Source organism: Manis pentadactyla, chromosome 6 (genome assembly GCF_030020395.1).
Source record: "Manis pentadactyla isolate mManPen7 chromosome 6, mManPen7.hap1, whole genome shotgun sequence".
NCBI lineage: Eukaryota > Metazoa > Chordata > Mammalia > Pholidota > Manidae > Manis > Manis pentadactyla.
In genome coordinates this window covers 34,803,013-34,826,344 of record NC_080024.1, presented here as the reverse complement: position 1 = coordinate 34,826,344, position 23,332 = coordinate 34,803,013, and the positions used below count along the sequence as shown (strand labels likewise).

At 43.6% G+C, this 23,332-nt stretch overlaps 1 protein-coding gene across 1 annotated transcript in view; it reads right to left on the bottom strand.

The window, feature by feature from the left end:
- FLACC1 (flagellum associated containing coiled-coil domains 1) overlaps positions 1 to 21,067 on the bottom strand; it is a 35,866-nt gene extending 14,799 nt beyond the window's left edge. The window contains exons 1-7 of the mRNA XM_036928078.2: positions 21,004 to 21,067; positions 6,713 to 6,880; positions 6,114 to 6,188; positions 4,575 to 4,623; positions 3,549 to 3,679; positions 2,270 to 2,363; positions 533 to 594 (exon numbers count right to left, since the gene is read on the bottom strand). Coding sequence (XP_036783973.2) covers positions 533 to 594; positions 2,270 to 2,363; positions 3,549 to 3,679; positions 4,575 to 4,623; positions 6,114 to 6,188; positions 6,713 to 6,825 — 524 coding nt within the window. The 5' untranslated portion in view covers positions 6,826 to 6,880; positions 21,004 to 21,067. The remainder of the gene's footprint in view (positions 1 to 532; positions 595 to 2,269; positions 2,364 to 3,548; positions 3,680 to 4,574; positions 4,624 to 6,113; positions 6,189 to 6,712; positions 6,881 to 21,003) is intronic.
- Between the last annotated feature and the right edge of the window lie 2,265 nt (positions 21,068 to 23,332).

The window sequence follows — 23,332 nt, the reverse complement described above, 5'->3', positions numbered from 1 at the left end:
CACAAGGACCTCTGAGGCTGTGCCGGGGCCCAGCAGGCGTCCTGGACGGAGCCTGGCAGATCTCCTCCCCTGTGCAGACAGCGCACCTCCCCTCCCCTCCCCTGGGTTAGTCTCTGTGGCTCGGGCCTTGCCCCTCCCATGCCTTCTTCCCATTTTGCCCAGGCCTTGGACTGGCAGCCAGAGAGGGTGGGTTGAGAGGAAAAGGAGGAGGAAGAGGAGGAGACTGGGCAGAGAATGAAGTTGTTTACCACGAAACTGTCATAGAGAGCTCCCTCAGCGACCAACAGGAAAGGAGATGAAATGAAATAATTGGATGAGAAAGTGCCAAACCAGGAATAACCTTCTCTGTGCTACATTTTAGTAGCCTCAAATCTAACTATCCTGCTCTCCAAAGACATGTGTGTCTCATCTCCCCCATTCCTGGCCACCCAGCACCGTTAGGCATTGTCTGAAATCGCGGTGAACTGAAATCCTGCAGGGCTGCAGAAGCTTTAGGGCCACAGCCCACAAGGGCTTATGCCAGAAAGCATACCTGTTCTTGTTTTCAAAGTTCTGTTGCATTTCAGCACAGCGGAGATCCATTTCATTGGAGAGCTGGAAAGGAGGCCAGCATTAGCGATACGGGATTGAGGACCCTACTCCCACTCCAGGGCAACCGCTGAGCAGCCTTCCCATTCACAGGGGATGCCCCACTCCCCACTCCAGCCTCTCCCATTCGTGTTCTGCAGTGCCAGAGAGCACAGCACTGAAGGGACAGAACTATTCTTGCTCTCCTTTGTATTGTTTGGTACATAATCAGTTCATAATACTGGTGCACAGAAACCATCTCTTTGACTAACTAGTTTTGTGGGCAGATCTGGTCCCTTCTGCTAGGCTGTAATTTCTCTGTAAGATCATAGTTTTTGGATTCTTGCATGTAATTCAATTGAGCCATAATTTATTGAGCAAAGAACTTGGCCTGGAAGAGCTAAAGAGACTTAAGACACAGACTCTGCCTTCAATGACCTTAAATCCAGTGTCAATAAACCCTCACTGCGGAATGGATGTGTTCTGACAGGCAGGATTTGCTCACTTCCAGGTGACCCTCCATCCCAACACATCAGATTCTCTGGCCACTGTCTCAGGAGGAATGGACACTCCCAAACCAGCCAGCACCCACTGCCAGCTGTGACAAGGGCTCAGGGTTTGTCCTTGTCCCACTCTGAGACACAGTGGCAGCCAGCACTCTTCCCTTCCATAGGGTTACACAGGTTGGGGATTCACAGGTGGGAGAAATTTAAGGATCACCATCTGAGGTCCCTCCACAGAAATAATGTCTAAATACGTAACCAGCAGGTCCGAGGCTTCAGCCAGTGAAAATGTGCATTTTGCCCTATAACCCTCCACTAACAAGTAAGTGATCTTATGCAAATTGTTCACTTTCTGAGCCTCAATTTCCTTTCTGTAGAAAACTGGCAGGTTTTCAGATAAAAACAGTAATGACTCAATACTAGGGGAGTGGTCTCAGCCTGAGTCATAGCTGGGTCACTGTAGGATTCAGACCATCTGGTGCATACCAGAGGTTGAGGGCAGGCCTGCTGGTGAAGTCAGCCTTCACAAGAGGGTTTCAGTAACACCAGGCTAGTGGGGGTGCAGTGGGGGAGGATGTTTCTGAGCCTTGTCTGGTTTATTACTCCAGCCCAGGCCACCAGGCAGCCCTGCTTGGAGATGGGGAAGAGGAGACTGCGATAGACCAGATGGTAAAATCCAAAGGGGTGTCACCAAAACCCACAGCAAACAGAGAGAATGCAAACTGACGTCAGCCGACTCTCAAGAGAGGGCTTTGGCAGCTTGAACAGCAGCAGGAAGTGAGCCCTGGAGGCTTCCGGGCAGCTCTTGAGCACTGACTGTGCAAAGCCGTGAGTGGGAGCTGTCCTAGCAACCTTGGAAGCCACCATGCGGCAAAAGCCATGGCAGGCCCAGGGGGAAACGGCTGGCGCCCCCTGGTGTGGAAAGGACAGTGCCATTGAACACGTTGGAGGTGGCAGGAGAATTCATGGAAATTGAATTAGGCCTTGGAAAGGGACTTGAGTTCTTGCAATTATGGATGAGGATGGAATCAGAGAAATACTACTGGGTGACCACAGTCCTATCTTCAGAGATGTCACCTGGACAGCATGGCTCCCACAAGGAAAGTCCTTGGCATCTTGCCTGGAACATAACCAATCATCTGAAAACACTGTTCTTTCACCTGCCCACAGAGATGTAGGCAAACTCAAGGATCACTCACCAGTTTTTGAGCAGACTGGTGGTCTCTGTTCATTTGCTCTATTATCACTGCCAGCTCTGAGATCTGCTCTTCTAGGTCAGTAATGATATCAGTCCTACAGGACAAGTAATCAAGCCTTCTGTCATCCAAAGAGCTTTCATTCCATGCCAGTCAGACCCCTCCCTGTGCAGGACCGACTCTGGCCTGGCGAGAACTGGGCCAGGTTCTGCACCTGCTCCATCATCATGGGGGGAGCGGGGGAGGGGTTAAGGGTGGTCTGGGTGAAGGAATTTGGCAGTAAGGTGGTTGAGCCTCAGACACAGCCCTTTTGGGTAAGTTAACCTGAAGTGGGCAGGGGCGTTTTGGTGACCTATTGACTAGAAGGGAATGAGGAATATGTCAAAAATCTACTAGGGGTTGGCCTTAATTGGTAATGATAGTTCCAATGGAAGAGGGAGAAGTTCAGAGGATTAGGAGATGAGAAGGGGGGGGAATGCGGTCAATGCAGACAGTGAGTCATAAACAAGGAATAGGTCAGAAACAGGATGAAGAGGAGTTTGAGAGTGTGGCTTTCAGAATAGATAATAGTTTTCTGTTTCTGGGCTTGGGGCCTCCACCATGGCTGTAAGATGATTCAGCCCTCTGTGGCTGAGGTGGCCAAGGCAGGGAGGCAGGCGGTGCCGTGTGTAGTGCAGCAGAGACTAGGTCCTTGATTCGCGAGAAAACGAGAGAGGATATAGGAGGAGATGGGGTAGGGGAAGACAGGAGTGAGAGCTTTAGGAGCTAGAATGGAAAGAAGGAGGCGGCTGACTTTACATGGCATCAGAGGATAGAGAGTAGGATGGCGGTGTGCTCCACTGGGATGGAATCAGGCCAGAACCTTCCATGCTGTAACTCCCAGAGGCATGAAATGAGTGGTATCTTTGGACATAATGAAAAAGAGGTGTACACTGGGGCCTCCTGGAGACCCTGACTTTATTCTTAATTCTCACCCTTCAAATGATCTTTTATGAATGTTTCGTCTGTTCATTGCTTCCAGGAAGGACTATTCTCTTTTAGCATGAATTACAGCACACTTAATCATTTTCAAGGTCAGCTGCCTGACTTGACCTTCATCCTGACTCAAATTGGATCAGAGCAGAGCAGTGCATGTGGAGACAGTAGGCATAGGTCTGAGGAGTGAAGTGAACCTGCAGGGACCCTGTGGACCAGGTGTGGAAGTGAGGGGCATGTCTGTGAGGCGTGGCTTCAGTGGGCAGGGATAGCTCTGAGGAGCTAGATGCTGGTCCAAAGACATTACCTGGAAATTTTGACTTTGTCCATGATCTCTGATTCTGGCTTTTTCCTGACAAACATCTCATCTCCCAAGGTGACAGAATTCTGCTCCCTATTCCGAGTGAGGCAATAGCCAGGAGACACGTTTATCACTTCCTGGACATCAGGGTGGAAGGTAAGGTAACATTGCAGATGTGCAGGGCTGAGATTCCCAAATCTGCTAGTGCCAGTCTCACATCTTCCAAACAGAGACATGACGTCCTGGGACTCCAGGACCCAGGCCCTGCTGCGCCCACCCCATTTACCACTGGCTCTCCTAAAGTTCGTCATCCCCTCCATCTGGAGGGTAATTACATTTTGTTTTTGTTTTTCCTGGTTATTATGGGACTGCATGATCCTTGATTGAGGGGGAAAAATAAAAATTGATAAAAGCAGAAAGTAGTAAAAAGCACCATTAATATCCCACCAGAGGGTGTTTTTCTCTAAAATGTAAATCTTAGCAGGTCCTGTTCTTACGCCAGACACATATCGGCCTCCAGACACCAGAAGGGTCAGGCCCCCACTCCTTAGTAGGTGTCAGGGTCTCTGTGGGTTTGGTTCCCCTCCCTTTCCCCAGCCTGCTCTGCCCCTGCTCCTGCCCCTGCTCTGTTCAGGTGCCCTGCCTGCCCTGCCCCCAGCATTTGTGCATTCCCACAGGCAGCAGAGCTTTTCCTGCATCTCAGTGTGGGCTTGTGCACCATGGCCTGGACTGATTATCACCTGCTGCTTTCCCTGGGACGCTTTCCACACCATACACAAGGCAGTAGTAATTAAATGCCCTCTCTGGGTCTGGCTGAGCCAAGTTCAAGTCCTGGTTCTGCCATTTATCAGCCATTACATTATATGCAATAATTAAAGCTTCACCTCACAGGATCATTGCAAAGATTCAGTGAGGTAAGTATGTGTAAAAGTTGTGGAAACAAGCAAAAGACTGTGTGGAAGGGACTCCTACTGCACACAGTTGGTGCTCAATAAATGTTAGTCTTATTGCCCACTTTCCAGTCTTACTCACATAAGGTAATTTATTGCTCTCCTCTTGTTTCCCTAAATGGATTTTCATCCTGCAAAAGAAAGACATGCTCAGAAAGCAAAGAGAAAGTAGAGAGAAGTTCTAAGGTTAGGAACTGCATCCTGATCCTGCCAGTAATCTGTAAAAAGTGACAATACCAGGATCATCTCTGAAGCCCCTTTCAGCCCCCAAAATATTATACTTCAGGAAATAGTGAATGTTCAGTGGTCCAGGAGTCATTGGCATATAAGGTTGTGATAAAATGGCAGGTAGTAAAAAAGTGCGGAGTTGACTAGTCATGCTGATCAAAACCATTCCTAAAACAAGGGCTGAGAGACTTAAAGTAAAGATCTAAAGGGCTCTCCTATGAGCATCGTGCATAATCTTAAATGCACACATCATTTAGGGACATCTGTGTTGTCCACACCACAGCCTTTCTTTTTGCACCAGAAATAGGTGTTCTGGGACACTGAAAGTATTAGTTAAGTGAATCGAGGATAAGCAAACTGTATTCTGAAATCTGGTGTCATGTTCAGTCATAATTATGTTTGTTTTGGTATAAAAATATGAACAAGCTGATTAATAAACATAACTCACCTGCAGCTTTAATTCCCCCTTGCCAAGAAACAGAACATAGTTTCCAGGGGTTAGGATGTGGCATCTGGTGGAGCCATTATTCTGCTGTCATTCACCATGTCTGCTGCTTCACTAAACTCATCTGTCACCCTTGTCCTCCCTTCCCCCACTCCTGCCACACGGACCTCTGCTTTCCTGGAAAAGACCAGTAATGTCAAATAGGTCCCCACTCAGGGCCTTTGTACTGGCTGTTCCCTCTGCCAGGAAGGCTTTCCCAAGACACTTGCTTGGCTCCGGCTGTCCGTTTTCCCAAGGATTCGCCCTGAACTCCCTATTTAACTAAGAAGCAGCACTTGCCCACCTTGGGTGTTTTAACTTGCTTATGGTCATCTCACCCCGTCCCCACTAGAATGTAAGCTCCAGGAGAGCTCTGCTCTGCTCACCGGGCTACCCGCCGCCCTAGAAACAGTGCCTGGCAGATAATAGAGGCTCAAGAAATATTTTCTAAAGAAACAAATAAATTAAATACTAAGATTGAAGCAAAGGCCTAAAAAATTAAAGTACACTTCTAAGCTTTAAAATATGGCTAAAAAATTTAATTTATGAGCAAAAACAGAGATGCAATCTACAGAAAACCTTAGACACAGGGAAGTCACTGAAAGGGTGAGCCACCACCATGAATGCATGGCAGGGCCCCCGGGGTTCTTCCCCTGTGATGTGCGTGGATATGGTGCCCTTTTGTGGGCACCCGAGCTGAGAGCTCATCTGTAGTGACTTTTAAAGCTGTGAGTGCACAGGGCCACCAGATCTTCTACTTGTAGGATGTAGGGTTTGGGGAAAATCACAGGGGCTTCCGGCAATTCTCTGCCACCCCTGGCAGCAATTAGTTCAAGTCAAGCAAGGAGGGAGATCATTTTATTCATATGATTCAAACCATTCCTACCACATGGACACAAAAATACTTACCTTGGGGCAACAACTGCTTTTGTTGTTAGTTGGACATAATTTTGTTTTTTTCCAGCTGGAGGAAGAGGAGTTAGCCTGAAAGTGAAAAATGATAAAAAAGAGAAGCCTGGACATTCAGAAATGTGTTTTAGCACTCCCAGATTAGGTAGAACCCCACAATGACCCCAGACTGGAATATATGGTCTGACCACCGGAATCTTTAAAATCAGGAAGGCCTTGGTGAACCTCGGGCAGAGGCCTTGGCACTTGTCCACTGTGCCAGGGGACCCCCTAGGTGGGCAGCACAGCTCCTCCCCCAATTCCCAAAGCTCTTCGTCCCCCGTGGAGGGGCAGCTGTGAGGGGGCCCTGTGTTTGGAAGTTACCCTTTCTCTCTGGCATTAACTCTAAGACTTCCTCATTTAACAGGACACAAGTCTCAGCAGGACTGGCAAGAGAGATGTGCAGCCAAAAAGCTGGCAGGGAAAGCTGAGAAAGCTGAACTTTCTGGCCTTCTCGGGATTTTGCTGTCAAATTGACTGTCTGGAAATCTTGGAGGAGAAAGAAGTGTACAAACGGAACCCAAGTCCCCAGGGCCCAATCTGTCCCAGATAATCCTTACTTGGGCTTCCCTGTGAAGGTCTTGCTTGGTGGCTGAGGGGTCTTGATTAGCTTCTGTGGCCTCAAGTTCCAGGGGTCCCAGCAGGTGCAGTAGATGAGAGGGTTGGGGTACATGGCAGGAAGCCAGGGACAGTCTTGGCTGCTAGGTCAGGAGGCTCTTGCTGAAATGCTAAAACAACAGCAGAGAGTTATGCCAGTTAGAGTCAAAATAAAAATACTGAAAGACAAATTGGGAAGGACCCAGGGAAGGCCCAAAGCACAGATGGCAGATTCTGGAAGCTGCTGAGTGGGTGCAGGGCCTTGGCTATAGAACAACGCCTCATCCCTGCCACTCAGTAGGCTTGGCTTGACAGCAACTTAAAATTTTCTGTGGTTGAGAGCTTATTGTGAGCCAGGTACCCATAGTAAGTGATCATTCATGATTATCCCAATTTTTCAGATGAGGATACTGAGCTCAGAGAGGTCACAGAGGTAGCAAGTTACAGAGCTGGGAGCAGACACGTCTCCTTGTCACCTACACCCTTGCTCTTCCATCAGCCCACAGTAGCTCTCACTGAAGTGAAGAGAAATCCCTCCAGTAGGTCTTGCACAGAACTTCCTGGAAAATTAGCCTTGTTACTCAAATTATGGTGCAAGTGATCCTCCCTGTTTCTCCTTCCCAGTCACATGCCTGAGTTACAGATCAAAACTTCTTTCTTGGTTCCATAAAAACAAAACCAAAAATCTCCATTACAAAGTTCTGCATGCAAGACAATATCAGAAAAATGTGGAGGTTTGACCACACTTGTTTTTCTTCTTTCTTTTCCAAAACCCCATTGAAATGAGAGTACAGGACTGTGAGATAATAGAAAATAAATGTATCGGTCTTTGCCCCCAGTTCCTGGCATAGAGCTCCCCAAACCCTTGTAATTTCCTAAATGATAAGAGCCCTAGGACAGGAGCATCTTTGGTTCTAATGAGGCAGCTCTGGGTGGGCTACTGGATGGGGCTGGTCACCAGAAAGAGCAAGTCATGATTAAAAGCTTGGAGTTTTCAGCTCCACATCCCCTTCCCCAGAGAGGGGAGAGGGCTGCAAATGGAGTTAGTAGATAATCATAAGGAAGCTTCCATAAAATCCCATAAGTGTGAGCCTCAGAGAGCTTCCAGGCGGGTGAACACATTTGCACCAGGAGGGTGATGCCCCCCAGCTCCACCAGGACAGAAGCTCCTGTGCTCAGGACCCTCCCAGGCCTCACCCTATGTATCTCGTCACCTGGTGGCACATCTGCTCCTTTATCATATCCTTCAGTAAACTGGTAAATGTGTTTTCGTGAGTTCTGTGAGCCACTCTGGGAAATTAACTGAACCCGACAAGGAGGTCAAGGGAACCTCTGACTTATAGCCAGTTAGTCAGAAGCACAGGCGACAACCCCGACTTGTGGCTGGCATCTGAAGGGGGCCAGTCTCATGGGACTGAGCCCTTGACCTGTGGGATCTGATGCTAACATCAGATAGATAGTGTCAGAACTGCGTTACATTGTGGGACCCCCAGCTAGTGCTGCAGAGAATTGCTTGGTGGGGGAAAAACCCCACCTGGGTTTTGGTGTCAGAAGTGTTGTGTAAGTAAAAGAGAAACATGGAAAGAAAAGGCTGATTTTCCTCAGTCTAGGATTAAAAGAGGTTTAACTCCACAACCACAAAGAGAGTGGGGAACAACATTGCATGCTGATGTCAATACATGTTTGGCACAAATTATTCCCTCACTTAGCACGTCGTAGGAAGCTACAGCCTACATGCCCACAAAGGGAGTACAAACCAGAAGGAGCTGATTCCCAGATCAAAGGCCCTCAAAGACTCAGAATTTGTAACTGCTAGATTGTGTGATGATATCGAGAGGCACTTGGCAGGTCTGTTGGAGCATGTAATAGGTTGAAAAATGCTCCCTCTCCAAACATGTCCATGTTGCAATCCCTAGAACCTCTGAATAGTTACCTTCCAAGCCAAAAGGGGCTTTGCAGCTGTGCTTACGCTAACCATCTTGGGAAGGGAGCTTATTCCAGATTATCTGTGTGGGCCTGAGGCAATCACAAGCCTCCTTGTAAAAGGAAGGTGGGAAGGTCAGAGTCAGAGAAGAAAAGTGTCTATGGAAGAAGTAGGTGTGATCGAGGAGGGGCATGAGCCAAAGCAGCCTCTAGAAGCCAGAAAGGCAAGGAATGACCCCTCCGGCCCTGCCCACAGAGCCCTCAGAAGGAGCAAAGTCCTGCCAGCACCTTGGTTTTAGGCCTGTGAGAAAGATGTCAGACGTCTAACCTCAACACTGTAAGATAATAAACTGCTGTTGTTTTAAGCCACTACATTTGTGTGGTAATTTGTCACAGATAATTTGTAATAGCAAATGAGGATTTGGGGGAAAATTAGCAATAAAGACATAGAAACCTAAGGAAATAAAAATTGTAAAATTACTTCAGGTTAAAAAAATATTGCATAGAAAGGAAGCATAATCATAGTGAACATCAAACATATTAATGTAAACACTTGGTAGTCATTTACCTAAAAAGTGAATCGTGACTACACTGGGAGATTTGGGGAGCAGGGGAAGGAGGCTATGTAAGTGGTAAATCCTCATCTACCGTACCGGGAAGTCAAGAGAGGATGCCTAAAACTGGAAAATGAACAAGTGGAGTAGAGGCAAATTATTCGGAAGTATGAAGTTAAATCCAAAATAAATGCCTAAGAGAGTTAAAAATAATTTTTCGAAAGAGCATGCTGAGGAGTAGAAGTGAGAAGCAAGGTGGGGTGGAGCAGAAATTGTAACTTTTCATTAACTAAGTTTTTAACACAATTTGATTTTTAAACGATGTCAGATTATTTGATAAAAAAATAAAAACTAGTGCCCCAAAAAAACCTAGTGGAGAATCAATAGAACAACAGAAACATTACAGTGACAGCAGATTTAACTCAAATTTCCAAGGCAGAGATTGGTTTCCAATAGAATACTGGAATAAATTTGCTTAAGAATCAGCTGAGAAATGAAAAAAGCCTTTTTTCTATAACATAACTGATGCTTGGGAAATCCAGTTACATGGTCTAATGACTTTTAGATCTAAGGGGGACTTAACATTGAACCCATTTTACAGATGAGGAAACTGAGACTAGAAATGCTGTGACTCCTGGACTACCTTTAAATGCTCACTGAAGAGCGATAATAGAAGCTCATGCAATTAGTCTTGTGCTAGAAGCTGCTGGACACTGGACACTTGCACCTCGCCCCCCGGGTGCTTGCAGTCAGTAGGGTAGTCATCAAGAAGGGAGCTGATTTAGCTGTGGAGCTAGGGAGACAGACCCGGACTTGAAGGAAAGCAGAGTGTGCTTGTGGAGGTGGGTGCAGGAGGGGCTCAGGCCCAGGGTGCTGTGTGGACTAGAGGTCAGGGCTAGAAAGGAGGCCAGGAGACTGAGTAAACAGCTAAAGCCTAGTGACCAGGGGGGGTCACCTTATCTAGCTGTCCTCACTCTGCTGCACTTGGGGCCCTGGTCAGGAGATCTCAGGAGACAAGGTAAGGGAAGCAGATGGTATGGAGCACCCCAGGTGAGAAGATAACGCCACAGAGGCTAGGATTCAGTGGGAGTCTGAAAAGAGGCTGTCGTGGTAGCTAGAAAGGAGCTTTTGCTTGGGACACTGTGTCTGCCTCTGTGAGAAAAGGGCTAATCCTGAACCTGGGGATGTAGCAGGGGGTCCCTGGGGCAGGAAGTGAGAGGCTAAGAAAGGCCAGCTCCCAGCACTGCCTTCTCTATTCCATTTCTTGCCTGCCCAACGGGACTGTGTGGTTCTTGAAGACCAGGACTCCACCGTGTCATTCTCTGTGCTCCCAAGGAGCCTGACAAAGCAGCTTGTCCTCAATGGGTATTTGATTAACAGTTGTTGCCTGGCAAATACACTGGGTGGCTGTAGCCACAGGATCGGCTCAGCAAGGAGAAAAGAGATCCACAGATGAAACTGCAAAGATATAATTATTGGTACGTATTATAGGTAATATTAAAAATCAGGATTAAAAAACCAAAATGCCTGGGCAAATTATAGTACAGCCAATCAATGGAGTTTTATGTACATTTTAATTGACCATTTTAAAGCAGATAGATACAAGGAGAAATGCTTAAGAACAAACACACAAAATGGTATATGTGCAACGGATACAATTATATAAAAGTTTGTACCTATATGGACAAGAGTTAGAAAAGAACATATTAAAAAATGAAAATGGGGCCAGAATGTTAGGATTATTATTTTTTTCCTCCACAACATTCTTTATGAAAATTTTCCTTGGGCTTTGGAATCAGATGGGCTTGATTTCACACTGTGGGACCTCTACCTAACAGCTGTGGGACCTCAAGAAATTTACTTTTATCTTTCTGAGTCTCAGTCTCCTCATCTGTAAAATGGGGACATGGGAGCTCACGCCTCATTGGGCTGTCAGGCACATGAAATGAGACTGTGTCAGGAGAGTTCTTAGCACATTGTCTTGAATACTTTAGGTTCCTAAAACCTGGTAATTGAGTTTAGGAATATTATGAACCCCAGTGGCATTTTTGTATATATAAGCTTTTATTTCTAAATTTTTGGAGGTCTATTTTAGTGTGTGTTAAATTGAAATTTACAAAATTCCTTTGTAAAGAAAATCATAAATACAGTAAGTTAAAATTCTCCAAAATACTAACACTTAGAGATGAGCACTGAAAATATTTTGGTTAATGTCCTCTAGAATTCTCTCTGGTCTAAAACAACAGATTTATATTATTTCCCATTGACGGGAACAAACTGTACATACATTTTAGGTATTCTTTTCTTCAACCATGTCATGAGCTTCTTTTAATGTTGACAACTATATATGTCATCAATTTTTTTTTTTTTTAATAATTATTTTTTATTGAAGGGTAGTTGACACACAGTATTACATTACATGAGTTTCAAGTGTACAACACAGTGGTAGAACATTTATATACATAATTCTAGGTTCCAGCTATCACCCTACCAGGCTGTTACAATATCTTGACTATATTCCTTATGCTATACATTACATCCCGGTTACTAATTTATTTTACCATTGGAAGTCTGTCCTTCTTTTTTTTTTTTTTTGTGAGGGCACCTCTCATATTTATTGATCAAATGGTTGTTAACGACAATAAAATTCTGTATAGGGGAGTCAATGCTCAATGCACAATCATTATTCCACCCCAAGCCTAATTTTTGTCAGTCTCCAATCTTCTGAGGCATAACAAACAAGTTTTTACATGTAGAACAAATTCTTACATAATGAATAAGTTACATGGTGAACAGTACAAGGGCAGTCATCACAGAAACTTTCGGTTTTGCTCATGCATTATGAACTATAAACAGTCAGTTCAAATATGAATACTCATTTGGTTTTTATACTTGATTTATATGTGGATACCACATTTCTCTCTTTATTATTATTATTTTTAATAAAATGCTGAAGTGGTAGGTAGATACAAGATAAAGGTAGAAAACATAGTTTAGTGTTGTAAGAGAGCACATGTAGATGATCAGGTGTGTGCCTGTAGACTATGTGTTAATCCAAGCTAGACCAGGGCAATAAAACATCCACGTATGCAGAAGATTTCTCTCAGAACGGGGGGGTGAGGTTCTAAGCCTCACCTCTGTTGATCCCCAATTTCTCACCTGATGGCCCCCCTGCGACTGTGCCTGTCTTAGGTTGTTCCTCCCTTGAGGAATCTTACCCGTCTCTGGCTAACCAGTCATCTTCCGGGGCCATACAGGGAAATGTGAAGTTGGTAAGTGAGAGAGAAGCCTTATTGTTTGAAAAAGTTAGCTTTTTACTTCTTTGCATATTTATGCCCTGTGGCTTCTATGCCCAGCATTTGTCTTGAGGTATCTTTACCACTTGGAAGAATTATGATACTCGGTAAATTCGATATGAGGCACAAATTCTATTTAAGGGTTGTAATTAGGAAGGAAGAAGAAAAGCTATAGAGGTAGCAGGCGGAAGAAAACATGGGAAGATTGATTATTTCTTTGATATATCTTCTTGTAGAGTAACTTCAGCATGTATAGGTTTTAAGCTACTACTTAAATTGCACACACACATTAACATAATAGGAGTATAGTTACATAACCAAAGCATACCTGTAATTACCAGCCATCTGCAGTGAAACCAAGAAAACCAGTTAGGCACCTTAGGCATTTGTGAAAACTTATCTATGATATGGTGGATATTGTCCAACTGAACTTGAACAGTCTGAGAGAAATCAGACAAATTAAAACAACCCATTCCTGGGGACTGTTCACATGCCATATGTTCTTTTAACAGTAAATAGTTTGTAGTTGTAAGACTTTGGAGCGCTACAATTTGCACTTCTCCAAATTCTTGGTTGAGTTCCAACAGTATAGATCCAGTCCAATTTTGTTGTTTTACTGTATGCACAGGCCAGCTTAGATATCTCCTTCCTCATTCCCATGGCAAGTCCAGGAACTGGTGGGATGAGTGCATCTACAGCTGTAGCAGTGCGTGGATCTTTGTTGGGGTTTTTTGATGATCATCTTCTGGCATGAGTCTTCCAGAGAGTGCAGATGTTGGAAGTTCTTTTTCATATCGTATCTTAGTTCATTTTTGGGGTAGCCCAATTAGGCTTTGATCCTCTGTATAAACACAAACAGACCCTTTGCCTACACTTTTATATGCCCTTTATACCCTTGTGTAGAACTCGTTGGAGGTTACCACACAGGAACTGCCCTTTTTTTTTTTTTTTTTTTTGCTATCACTAATCTACACTTACATGACGAATATTATGTTTACTAGGCTCTCCCCTATACCAGGTCTCCCCTATAAACCCCTTTACAGTCACTGTCCATCAGCATAGCAAAATGTTGTAGAATCACTACTTGCCTTCTCTGTGTTGTACAGCCCTCCCTTTTCTCCTACCCCCCCATGCATGTTAATCTTAATACCCCCCTACTTCTCCCCCCCTTATCCCTCCCTACCCACCCATCCTCCCCAGTCCCTTTCCCTTTGGTACCTGTTAGTCCATTCTTGAGTTCTGTGATTCTGCTGCTGTTTTGTTCCTTCAGTTTTTCCTTTGTTCTTATATTCCACAGATAAGTGAAATCATTTGGTATTTCTCTTTCTCCGCTTGGCTTGTTTCACTGAGCATAATACCCTCCAGCTCCATCCATGTTGCTGCAAATGATTGGATTTGCCCTTTTCTTATAGCTGAGTAGTATTCCATTGTGTATATGTACCACATCTTCTTTATCCATTCATCTATTGATGGACATTTAGGTTGCTTCCAATTCTTGGCTATTGTAAATAGTGCTGCAATAAACATAGGGGTGCATCTGTCTTTCTCAAACTTGATTGCTGCGTTCTTAGGGTAAATTCCTAGGAGTGCAATTCCTGGGTCAAATGGTAAGTCTGTTTTGAGCATTTTGATGTACCTCCATACTGCTTTCCACAATGGTTGAACTAACTTACATTCCCACCAGCAGTGTAGGAGGGTTCCCCTTTCTCCACAGCCTCGCCAACATTTGTTGTTGTTTGTCTTTTGGATGGCAGCCATCCTTACTGGTGTGAGGTGATACCTCATTGTAGTTTTAATTTGCATTTCTCTGATAATTAGCGATGTGGAGCATCTTTTCATGTGTCTGTTGGCCATCTGTATTTCTTTTTTGGAGAACTGTCTGTTCAGTTCCTCTGCCCATTTTTTAATTGGGTTATTTGTTTTTTGTTTGTTGAGGCGTGAGAGCTCCTTATATATTCTGGACGTCAAGCCTTTATCGGATGTGTCATTTTCAAATATATTCTCCCATACTGTAGGGATCCTTCTTGTTCTATTGATGGTGTCTTTTGCTGTACAGAAGCTTTTCAGCTTAATATAGTCCCACTTACTCATTTTTGCTGTTGTTTTCCTTGCCCGGGGAGATATGTTCAAGAAGAGGTCACTCATGTTTATGTCTAAGAGGTTTGTGCCTATGTTTTCTTCCAAGAGTTTAATGGTTTCATGGCTTACATTCAGGTCTTTGATCCATTTTGAGTTTACTTTTGTATATGGGGTTAGACAATGGTCCAGTTTCATTCTCCTACATGTAGCTGTCCAGTTTTGCCAGCACCACCTGTTGAAGAGACTGTCATTTCGCCATTGTATGTCCATGGCTCCTTTATCAAATATTAATTGACCATATATGTCTGGGTTAATGTCTGGATTCTCTAGTCTGTTCCATTGGTCTGTGGCTCTGCTCTTGTGCCAGTACCAAATTGTCTTGATTACTATGGCTTTATAGTAGAGCTTGAAGTTGGGGAGTGAGATCCCCCCTACTTTATTCTTCTTTCTCAGGATTGCTTTGGCTATTCGGGGTCTTTGGTGTTTCCATATGAATTTTTGAATTATTTGTTCCAGTTCATTGAAGAATGTTGCTGGTAGTTTCATAGGGATTGCATCAAATCTGTATATTGCTTTGGGCAGGATGGCCATTTTGACGATATAAATTCTTCCTAGCCACGAGCATGGGATGAGTTTCCATCTGTTAGTGTCCCCTTTAATTTCTCTTAAGAGTGACTTGTAGTTTTCAGAGTATAAGTCTTTCACTTCTTTGGTTAGGTTTATTCCTAGGTATTTTATTTTTTTTGATGCAATTGTGAATGGAGTTGTTTTCCTGATTTCTCTTTCTGTTGGTTCATTGTTAGTATATAGGAAAGCCACAGATTTCTGTGTGTTGATTTTGTATCCTGCAACTTTGCTGTATTCCGATATCAGTTCTAGTAGTTTTGGTGTGGAGTCTTTAGGGTTTTTTATGTACAGTATCATGTCATCTGCAAATAGTGACAGTTTAACTTCTTCTTTACCAATCTGGATTCCTTGTATTTCTTTATTTTGTCTGATTGCCGTGGCTAGGACCTCCAGTACTATGTTAAATAACAGTGGAGAGAGTGGGCATCCCTGTCTAGTTCCCGATCTCAGAGGAAATGCTTTCAGCTTCTCGCTGTTCAATATAATGTTGGCTGTGGGTTTATCATAGATGGCCTTTATTATGTTGAGGTACTTGCCCTCTATTCCCATTTTGCTGAGAGTTTTTAACATGAATGGATGTTGAACTTTGTCAAATGCTTTTTCAGCATCTATGGAGATGATCATGTGGTTTTTGTCTTTCTTTTTGTTGATGTGGTGGATGATGTTGATGGACTTTCGAATGTTGTACCATCCTTGCATCCCTGGAATGAATCCCACTTGGTCATAGTGTATGATCCTTTTGATGTATTTTTGAATTCGGTTTGCTAATATTTTGTTGAGTATTTTTGCATCTACGTTCATCAGGGATATTGGTCTGTAGTTTTCTTTTTTGGTGGGGTCTTTGCCTGGTTTTGGTATTAGGGTGATGTTAGCTTCATAGAATGAGTTTGGGAGTATCCCCTCTTCCTCTATTTTTTGGAAAACTTTAAAGAGAATGGGTATTATGTCTTCCCTGTATGTCTGATAAAATTCCGAGGTAAATCCATCTGGCCCGGGGGTTTTGTTCTTTGGTAGTTTTTTGATTACCTCTTCAATTTCGTTGCTGGTAATTGGTCTGTTTAGATTTTCTGTTTCTTCCTGGGTCAATCTTGGAAGGTTATATTTTTCTAGGAAGTTGTCCATTTCTCCTAGGTTTCCCAGCTTGTTAGCATATAGGTTTTCATAGTATTCTCCAATAATTCTTTGCATTTCCGTGGGGTCCGTCGTGATTTTTCCTTTCTCGTTTCTGATACTGTTGATTTGTGTTGATTCTCTTTTCTTCTTAATAAGTCTGGCTAGAGGCTTATCTATTTTGTTTATTTTCTCGAAGAACCAGCTCTTGGTTTCATTGATTTTTGCTATTGTTTTATTCTTCTCAATTTTATTTATTTCTTCTCTGATCTTTATTATGTCCCTCCTTCTGCTGACCTTAGGCCTCATCTGTTCTTCTTTTTCCAATTTCGATAATTGTGACATTAGACCATTCATTTGGGATTGCTCTTCCTTTTTTAAATATGCTTGGATTGCTATATACTTTCCTCTTAAGACTGCTTTTGCTGTGTCCCACAGAAGTTGGGGCTTAGTGTTGTTGTTGTCATTTGTTTCCATATATTGCTGGATCTCCATTTTGATTTGGTCATTGATCCATTGATTATTTAGGAGCGTGTTGTTAAGCCTCCATGTGTTTGTGAGCCTCTTTGCTTTCTTTGTACAGTTTATTTCTAGTTTTATGCCTTTGTGGTCTGAAAAGTTGGTTGGTAGGATTTCAATCTTTTGGAATTTTCTGAGGCTCTTTTTGTGGCCTAGTATGTGGTCTATTCTGGAGAATGTTCCATGTGCACTTGAGAAGAATGTATATCCCACTGCTTTTGGATGTAGAGTTCTATAGATGTCTATTAGGTCCATCTGCTCTACTGTGTTGTTCAGTGCTTCCGTGTCCTTACTTATTTTCTGCCCAGTGGATCTATCCTTTGGGGTGAGTGGTGTGTTGAAGTCTCCTAGAATGAATGCATTGCAGTCTATATCCCCCTTTAGTTCTGTTAGTATTTGTTTCACATATGCTGGTGCTCCTGTGTTGGGTGCATATATATTTAGAATGGTTATATCCTCTTGTTTGACTGAGCCCTTTATCATTATGTAGTGTCCTTCTTTATCTCTTGTTACTTTCTTTGTTTTGAAGTCTATTTTGTCTGATATTAGTACTGCAACCCCTGCTTTCTTCTCACTGTTGTTTGCTTGAAATATGTTTTTCCATCCCTTGACTTTTAGTCTGTACATGTCTTTGGGTTTGAGGTGAGTTTCTTGTAAGCAGCATATAGATGGGTCTTGCTTTTTTATCCATTCTGTTACTCTGTGTCTTTTGATTGGTGCATTCAACCCATTAACATTTAGGGTGACTATTGAAAGATATGTACTTATTGCCATTGCAGGCTTTAAATTCGTGGTTACCAAAGGTTCAAGGTTAGCCTCTTTAGTATCTTACTGCCTAACTTAGCTCGCTTATTGAGCTGTTATATACACTGTCTGGAGATTCTTTTCTTCTCCCCCTTCTTGTTCCTCCTCCTCGATTCTTCATATGTTGGGTGTTTTGTGCTGTGCTCCTTCTAGGAGTGCTCCCATCTAGAGCAGTCCATGTAAGATGTTCTGTAGAGGTGGTTTGTGGAAAGCAAATTCCCTCAGCTTTTGTTTGTCTGGGAATTGTTTAATCCCACCGTCATATTTGAATGATAGTCGTGCTGGATACAGTATCCTTGGTTCAAGGCCCTTCTGTTTCATTGTATTAAATATATCATGCCATTCTCTTCTGGCCTGTAGGGTTTCTGTTTAGAAATCTGACGTTAGCCTGATGGGTTTCACTTTATAGGTGACCTTTTTCTCTCTAGCTGCCTTTAACACTCTTTCCTTGTCCTTGATCTTTGCCATTTTAATTATTATGTGTCTTGGTGTTGCCCTTCTTGGATCCTTTCTGTTGGGGGTTCTGTGTATTTCCGTGGTCTGTTTGATTACTTCCTCCCCCAGTGTGGGGAAGTTTTCAGCAATTATTTCTTCTAAGATACTTTCCATCTCTTTGCCTCTCTCTTCTTCTTCTGGGACCCCTATAATACGGATATTGTTCCTTTTAGATTGGTCACACAGTTCTCTTAACATTGTTTCATTCCTGGAGATCCTTTTGTCTCTCTCTATGTCAGCTTCTATGCGTTCCTGTTCTCTGATTTCAATTCCATCAATGGCCTCTTGCATTCTATCCATTCTGCTTATAAACCCTTCCAGAGTTTGTTTCATTTCTGCTATCTCCTTTCTGGCATCTGTGATCTCTTTCCGGACTTCATCCCATTTTTCTTGCGTATTTCTCTGCATCTCTGTCAGCATGTTTATGATTCTTATTTTGAATTCTTTGTCAGGAAGACTGGTTAGGTCTGTCTCCTTCTCTGGTGTTGTCTCTGTGATCTTTGTCTGCCTGTAGCTTTGCCTTTTCATGGTGTTAGGAATAGTCTGCAGAGCTGGGACGAGTGATGGCTGGAAGGACTTCCTTTCTTGTTGGTTTGTGGCCCTCCTCTCCTGGGAGAACAGCGGCCTCTAGTGGCTTGTGCTGCGCAGCTGCGCGCAGACAGGGTTTCTGCTTCCTGCCCGGCTGCTATGGAGTTAATCTCCGCTGTTGCTGTGGGCGTGGCCTGGCTCGGGCAGCTACTCCAAAATGGTGGAGTCGCGTTGGAGCAGGAGCTGCTGGGAGGCTATTTATCTCCGTAAGGGGCCTCCCTGCTCCCTGCAGCCCAGGGGTTAGGGTGCCCAGAGATCCCGGATTCCCTACCTCTGGATTAAGTGGCCCGCCCTGCCCCTTTAAGACTTCCAAAAAGCACCCGCCAAAACAAAACAACGACCACAAAAAAAAACAAGAAAAAAAATTTTTTTAATTAAAAAAAAAAATTTTTTTTAATTAAAAAAAAAAAGGTGGTCATTCGTTTTTCTTTATTCTCCCGTGCCAGCCTCAGGCCTCTGCTCACCGGTCTTTCTGCCCTGTTTCCCTAATATTGGGGTCCCTGTCCCTTTAAGACTTCCAAAAAGCGCTCGCCAAAACAAAGCAGCAAAAAAGCAAAAAAAAAAAAATGGTCGCGCGCTTTTCTTATGTCCTCTGTCGCCCAGCCTCCAGTGCCTGCTCACTGTTCTTGCTGCCCTGTTTTCCCAGTATCGAGGGCCCTGCACTCTGGCCCGGATGGCTGGGGCTGGGTGTTCAGCAGTCCTGGGCTCCGTCTCCCTCCCGCTCTGCCTGCTCTTCTCCCGCCGGGAGCTGGGGGGAGGGGCGCTCGGCTCCCGCGGGGCCTGGGCTTGTATCTTACCCCCTTCGCGAGGCGCTGGGTTCTCTCAGGTGTGGATGTGGTCTGGATATTGTCCTGTGTCCTCTGGTCTTTATTCTAGGAAGGGTTGTCTTTGTTATATTTTCATAGATATATGTTGTTTTGGGAGGAGATTTCCGCTGCTCTACTCACGCCGCCATCTTCCGCCCCTTATGTCATCAATTTTTAAACATAAATTTACTGTGAAGAAATTTTTTGAATGTACAAAAGTAGAGAAAACAGTATAATGAACTCACCCATCACCTATCTTCAACAATTAGTAATTTGTTGACAGCAGCTGCACTAGTTGGGATGAGGATTTAATAACGGGTGTAACTGATGAATCACTATGTTATATATTTGAAACCAATATATTATCATCAACTATACTTCAATAGAAAAAAATCATGTAAACAAGTAGAGATTGTGGCTAATCTTATTGAACTATACCCAGCCCCCTCTTCTAACACTAGAATATTTTAAAGCAAACCTATAACTGAAATTATATTTATGGCAAATCTTTAAAACAAGTCTGGGATTTGTTTCTGTATCATCATGACTGTATACATTTCTAATCTACAAGTGTACCCATTTACATTTTTAGCCAGTTTTGTATTGATGAACATTTAGTTGTTTCCTTTTTATCCTGTTATAAACAATGCCTTGGTGTATGTTCTTTTACTCTTAACAAGAAAGCCCTCTCCCTCCAAACTCCAAACTCCCTCCAAACAAGTTACCCAGTACAACAAGGCTATTGAACAATCAGAGCAGACATGGGCTGCAGGGCTGATGCCACTCCTACCCCCATGCAAGGCATTAATCCCTTAGTTGCCAAATCATGAGGCAGTCTGGGGGTGCCAGGGGAGGAGCTGGGGCAACCAAGGTGGCAAGGACGACATTTGAGGAGCTGGGAAAATGTCTCTGTACAACCAGTACTGTGGTGTTTCTCTACTTTCAGTACTGTCCCAAGAGGGAACCACTGTTAACAGCTTTTTTGGGTATCCTTCCAGAAATGTTCTATGTATATACACACACGTGTACATAGATATATGTATACATGTGTGTATATGTATGGATATTGTTTTTTTACATAAACGAGAACATACTTCACACACTACCATGTCTTGCTCTTTTTACATAACAGGAGGTCTAGTAGATATTTCCACATCAGCAGAGAGATCTATGGCATTCAGTGACTTGATGTTGCACCGTGTGGCTCTGAGAATATAGGGGCATGTGTGTGCTTGTCCATGCTGTCAACAATGCGTGTGATTTAGGATTCTTTCTCTTTCTTTCCTTTCCTGTATCTCTCCCTGGTGATTTTACCTGAGGCTCAGTGGACTGAATGTGCCAACTGGTGACCCTGTAGTCACCAGCGAGCCAGCTGAGCCTTCAGAAAGGTCACCGGTTAGTATTAATAACCATAAGAAACAGATATATAAAAGATCTTTTCCAAAGAACTTACCTTGGACTGCCCAAAGATTTGTTTCTCGCATGTGTTTCCTTTTCAAGTCAGGAGTCTTAAAGGCTGATTTCATCAGCCACTGATGGGTCACAATGTTGCAGAGAAACTGTTTCCCATCAACACAGAATCAGAATTCATTTTAGGTCAAATCCAGAGGTTCAATTACTCGAGACTTTAGTGGCCATTCCAAGTGACTGAAAATCCACAATATGTGTGGTGCACAAGAATTGCCGTGAGTGCAGTCAGAGGCTTTTACAAAGGCTGAACTGGCATGAGCATGAATTTCCCTCCTGAAGACATTCCAGTTTGAGTCTTTCAATATTGCAAACCAAGTCAGACTCCATTCACTCTTGACTCGGGCCTTGAGCTGTGAAGTTTGTCCTAGGAGGGAGATGGTTTGTTTCTTTCATTGCTATGGAAACAGAATGGCAGCACTCCATTGGCTCAAGCACTCTGCTCTTAAAGAAAGAAGGCTGGAGAAGCAGCCAGTGAAGAAATTCTCCAAGACCTGAGATGAAATATGCTGAAGATACACTTTCAGTGGCAGCTGAATTAAACAGCACTCCTAGGCTTAATTGGTCTATGGCAGTATTTGACAGACAGGATCTGTGATGGATTTTAATCTCCTTGGTCATTTGCTCACAGAAACCTAAAGCTCTAAAGTAGGTAATTTCTTCCTTCATTTTCAGGCATTGAAATCTGTTAAAAAAAAAAGAACAAATCCCCCAGGGTAGGAGTCTTTTTTTCACCAAGGAGTTCGGATTTTTTTTCCCTAAATAAAGCTGCTTTTTCTCATTATAGGAAAAAAAAAATGCTTGATTATAGACCAGTGGTTTTCATTTTAATTTTACCATAACTCAGTGTAAGAAATGTTTTATCCATTTTATAATAAAACGTTGCATGAAATAATACTTATTACATTCTCATCTATTTCTTTTTCTTCTATTTAAAGTGAAAGCTGATTATAAATCCACTGAATTGATTTCATGAGCCACTGATGGGTCACAACCTATAGTTTACAAAACATTGTTATGAATTCATCCATTCATTCTACTCTATATTTATTATCTACTGGGTGCCAGGCACTGCTGTGAGATGAGGGGATGGGGTGGGGGTAGACCTCCATGGAGCTTAGAGACTAGTAGTGAAACATAATAAATTCCGTAAAGGCACAATGAAGCTTACATTAAGGGCCTCATGGATGCAGTGGGGGCGTATAGCAAAGATTTTTCATCTAGTCTAATGAGTCAGACAAGTTTTAATCAGAAGGGATCTGACTAGCTTTGTATATCATTTTGACTGCATTGTAGAGAAACCACTGGAGGGGCTAAGGCAGGAGGCAGGGAAACCAGGTAGGGGTCTGTGGCAGAGGTCAAATAAGACACAATGGTGACCTCAACTGAGGGAGCAGCAGTGGGGATGGAGAGAAGAGGGTGCAGGAGGATTTGGTGATTGACTGGAAGTCAGGGGGAGGGGCAGGGACAGAGGGGACAGCGGGGATTCCTGGGTTTCTAAGTCAGGCAGAGTATGTGTAAGAGAAAAGCCTCTAGAACAGATCCCTGAAGAACACCAGCATTTAAGAGAGCATTTCTCAAAGTGTGGGCCACGTGTTAGTTAAAATACGTGCAACTATCATGTGAATGAAAGTGGCTCATTAATTTCATGGAATAAAGTCTGTAGGTAGCACGACCAGAATCGATCGACTGAGCAATGTCACTGGAGAGCTGGGTTCTTTCCATCCTTCTGTCACACCAGTCTCAGCGTGCCCAGTGAGGGAAGCCTCAGGGTGGCATGTGGCTGTCACAACGCCTGGCACCAGGAGCAGGCTAGGTGGAGACAGACTTCAAAAGCTAAAGAGGAGGGAAAGAAGTTAAATCTGTTTACTGTGTGAAAATTTATATTTAAATGTTTTCTTATGATTTAAAAAATGCAGGATTTGGGGCTTGTGTAGAGAGTGGCTAAAAACAAAGATAGAAAAAAAGTTGGTGCTGAAGGAAAATCGCAGCCACTTGACTTCACCAAGGCTTAGTTCGCACTAATTACCACAATTTTCGGATTTTCTGCTCTCCTTTCTTCTTTTTGGGTATGAGTACAACTTTGTCAGCTGAAACACAGGAGAGGGGAAGGAAATGAAGGCTTTTAGAGGCTCAGTATTCTTCTCTTCAATTGAATTGAGGGAAACTTTGAAATGCATAAAAGGCTTTTTCTGAAGACCCAGCAAAGAGATGGACACCACTAACATTCTCAGCAACTTCCCCCAGAGCAACGCGCCCTGGTGTTTGGAGTGGAGGTGAAGGCCAGGGCACTAACAGTTTAACAGTATGCGCCG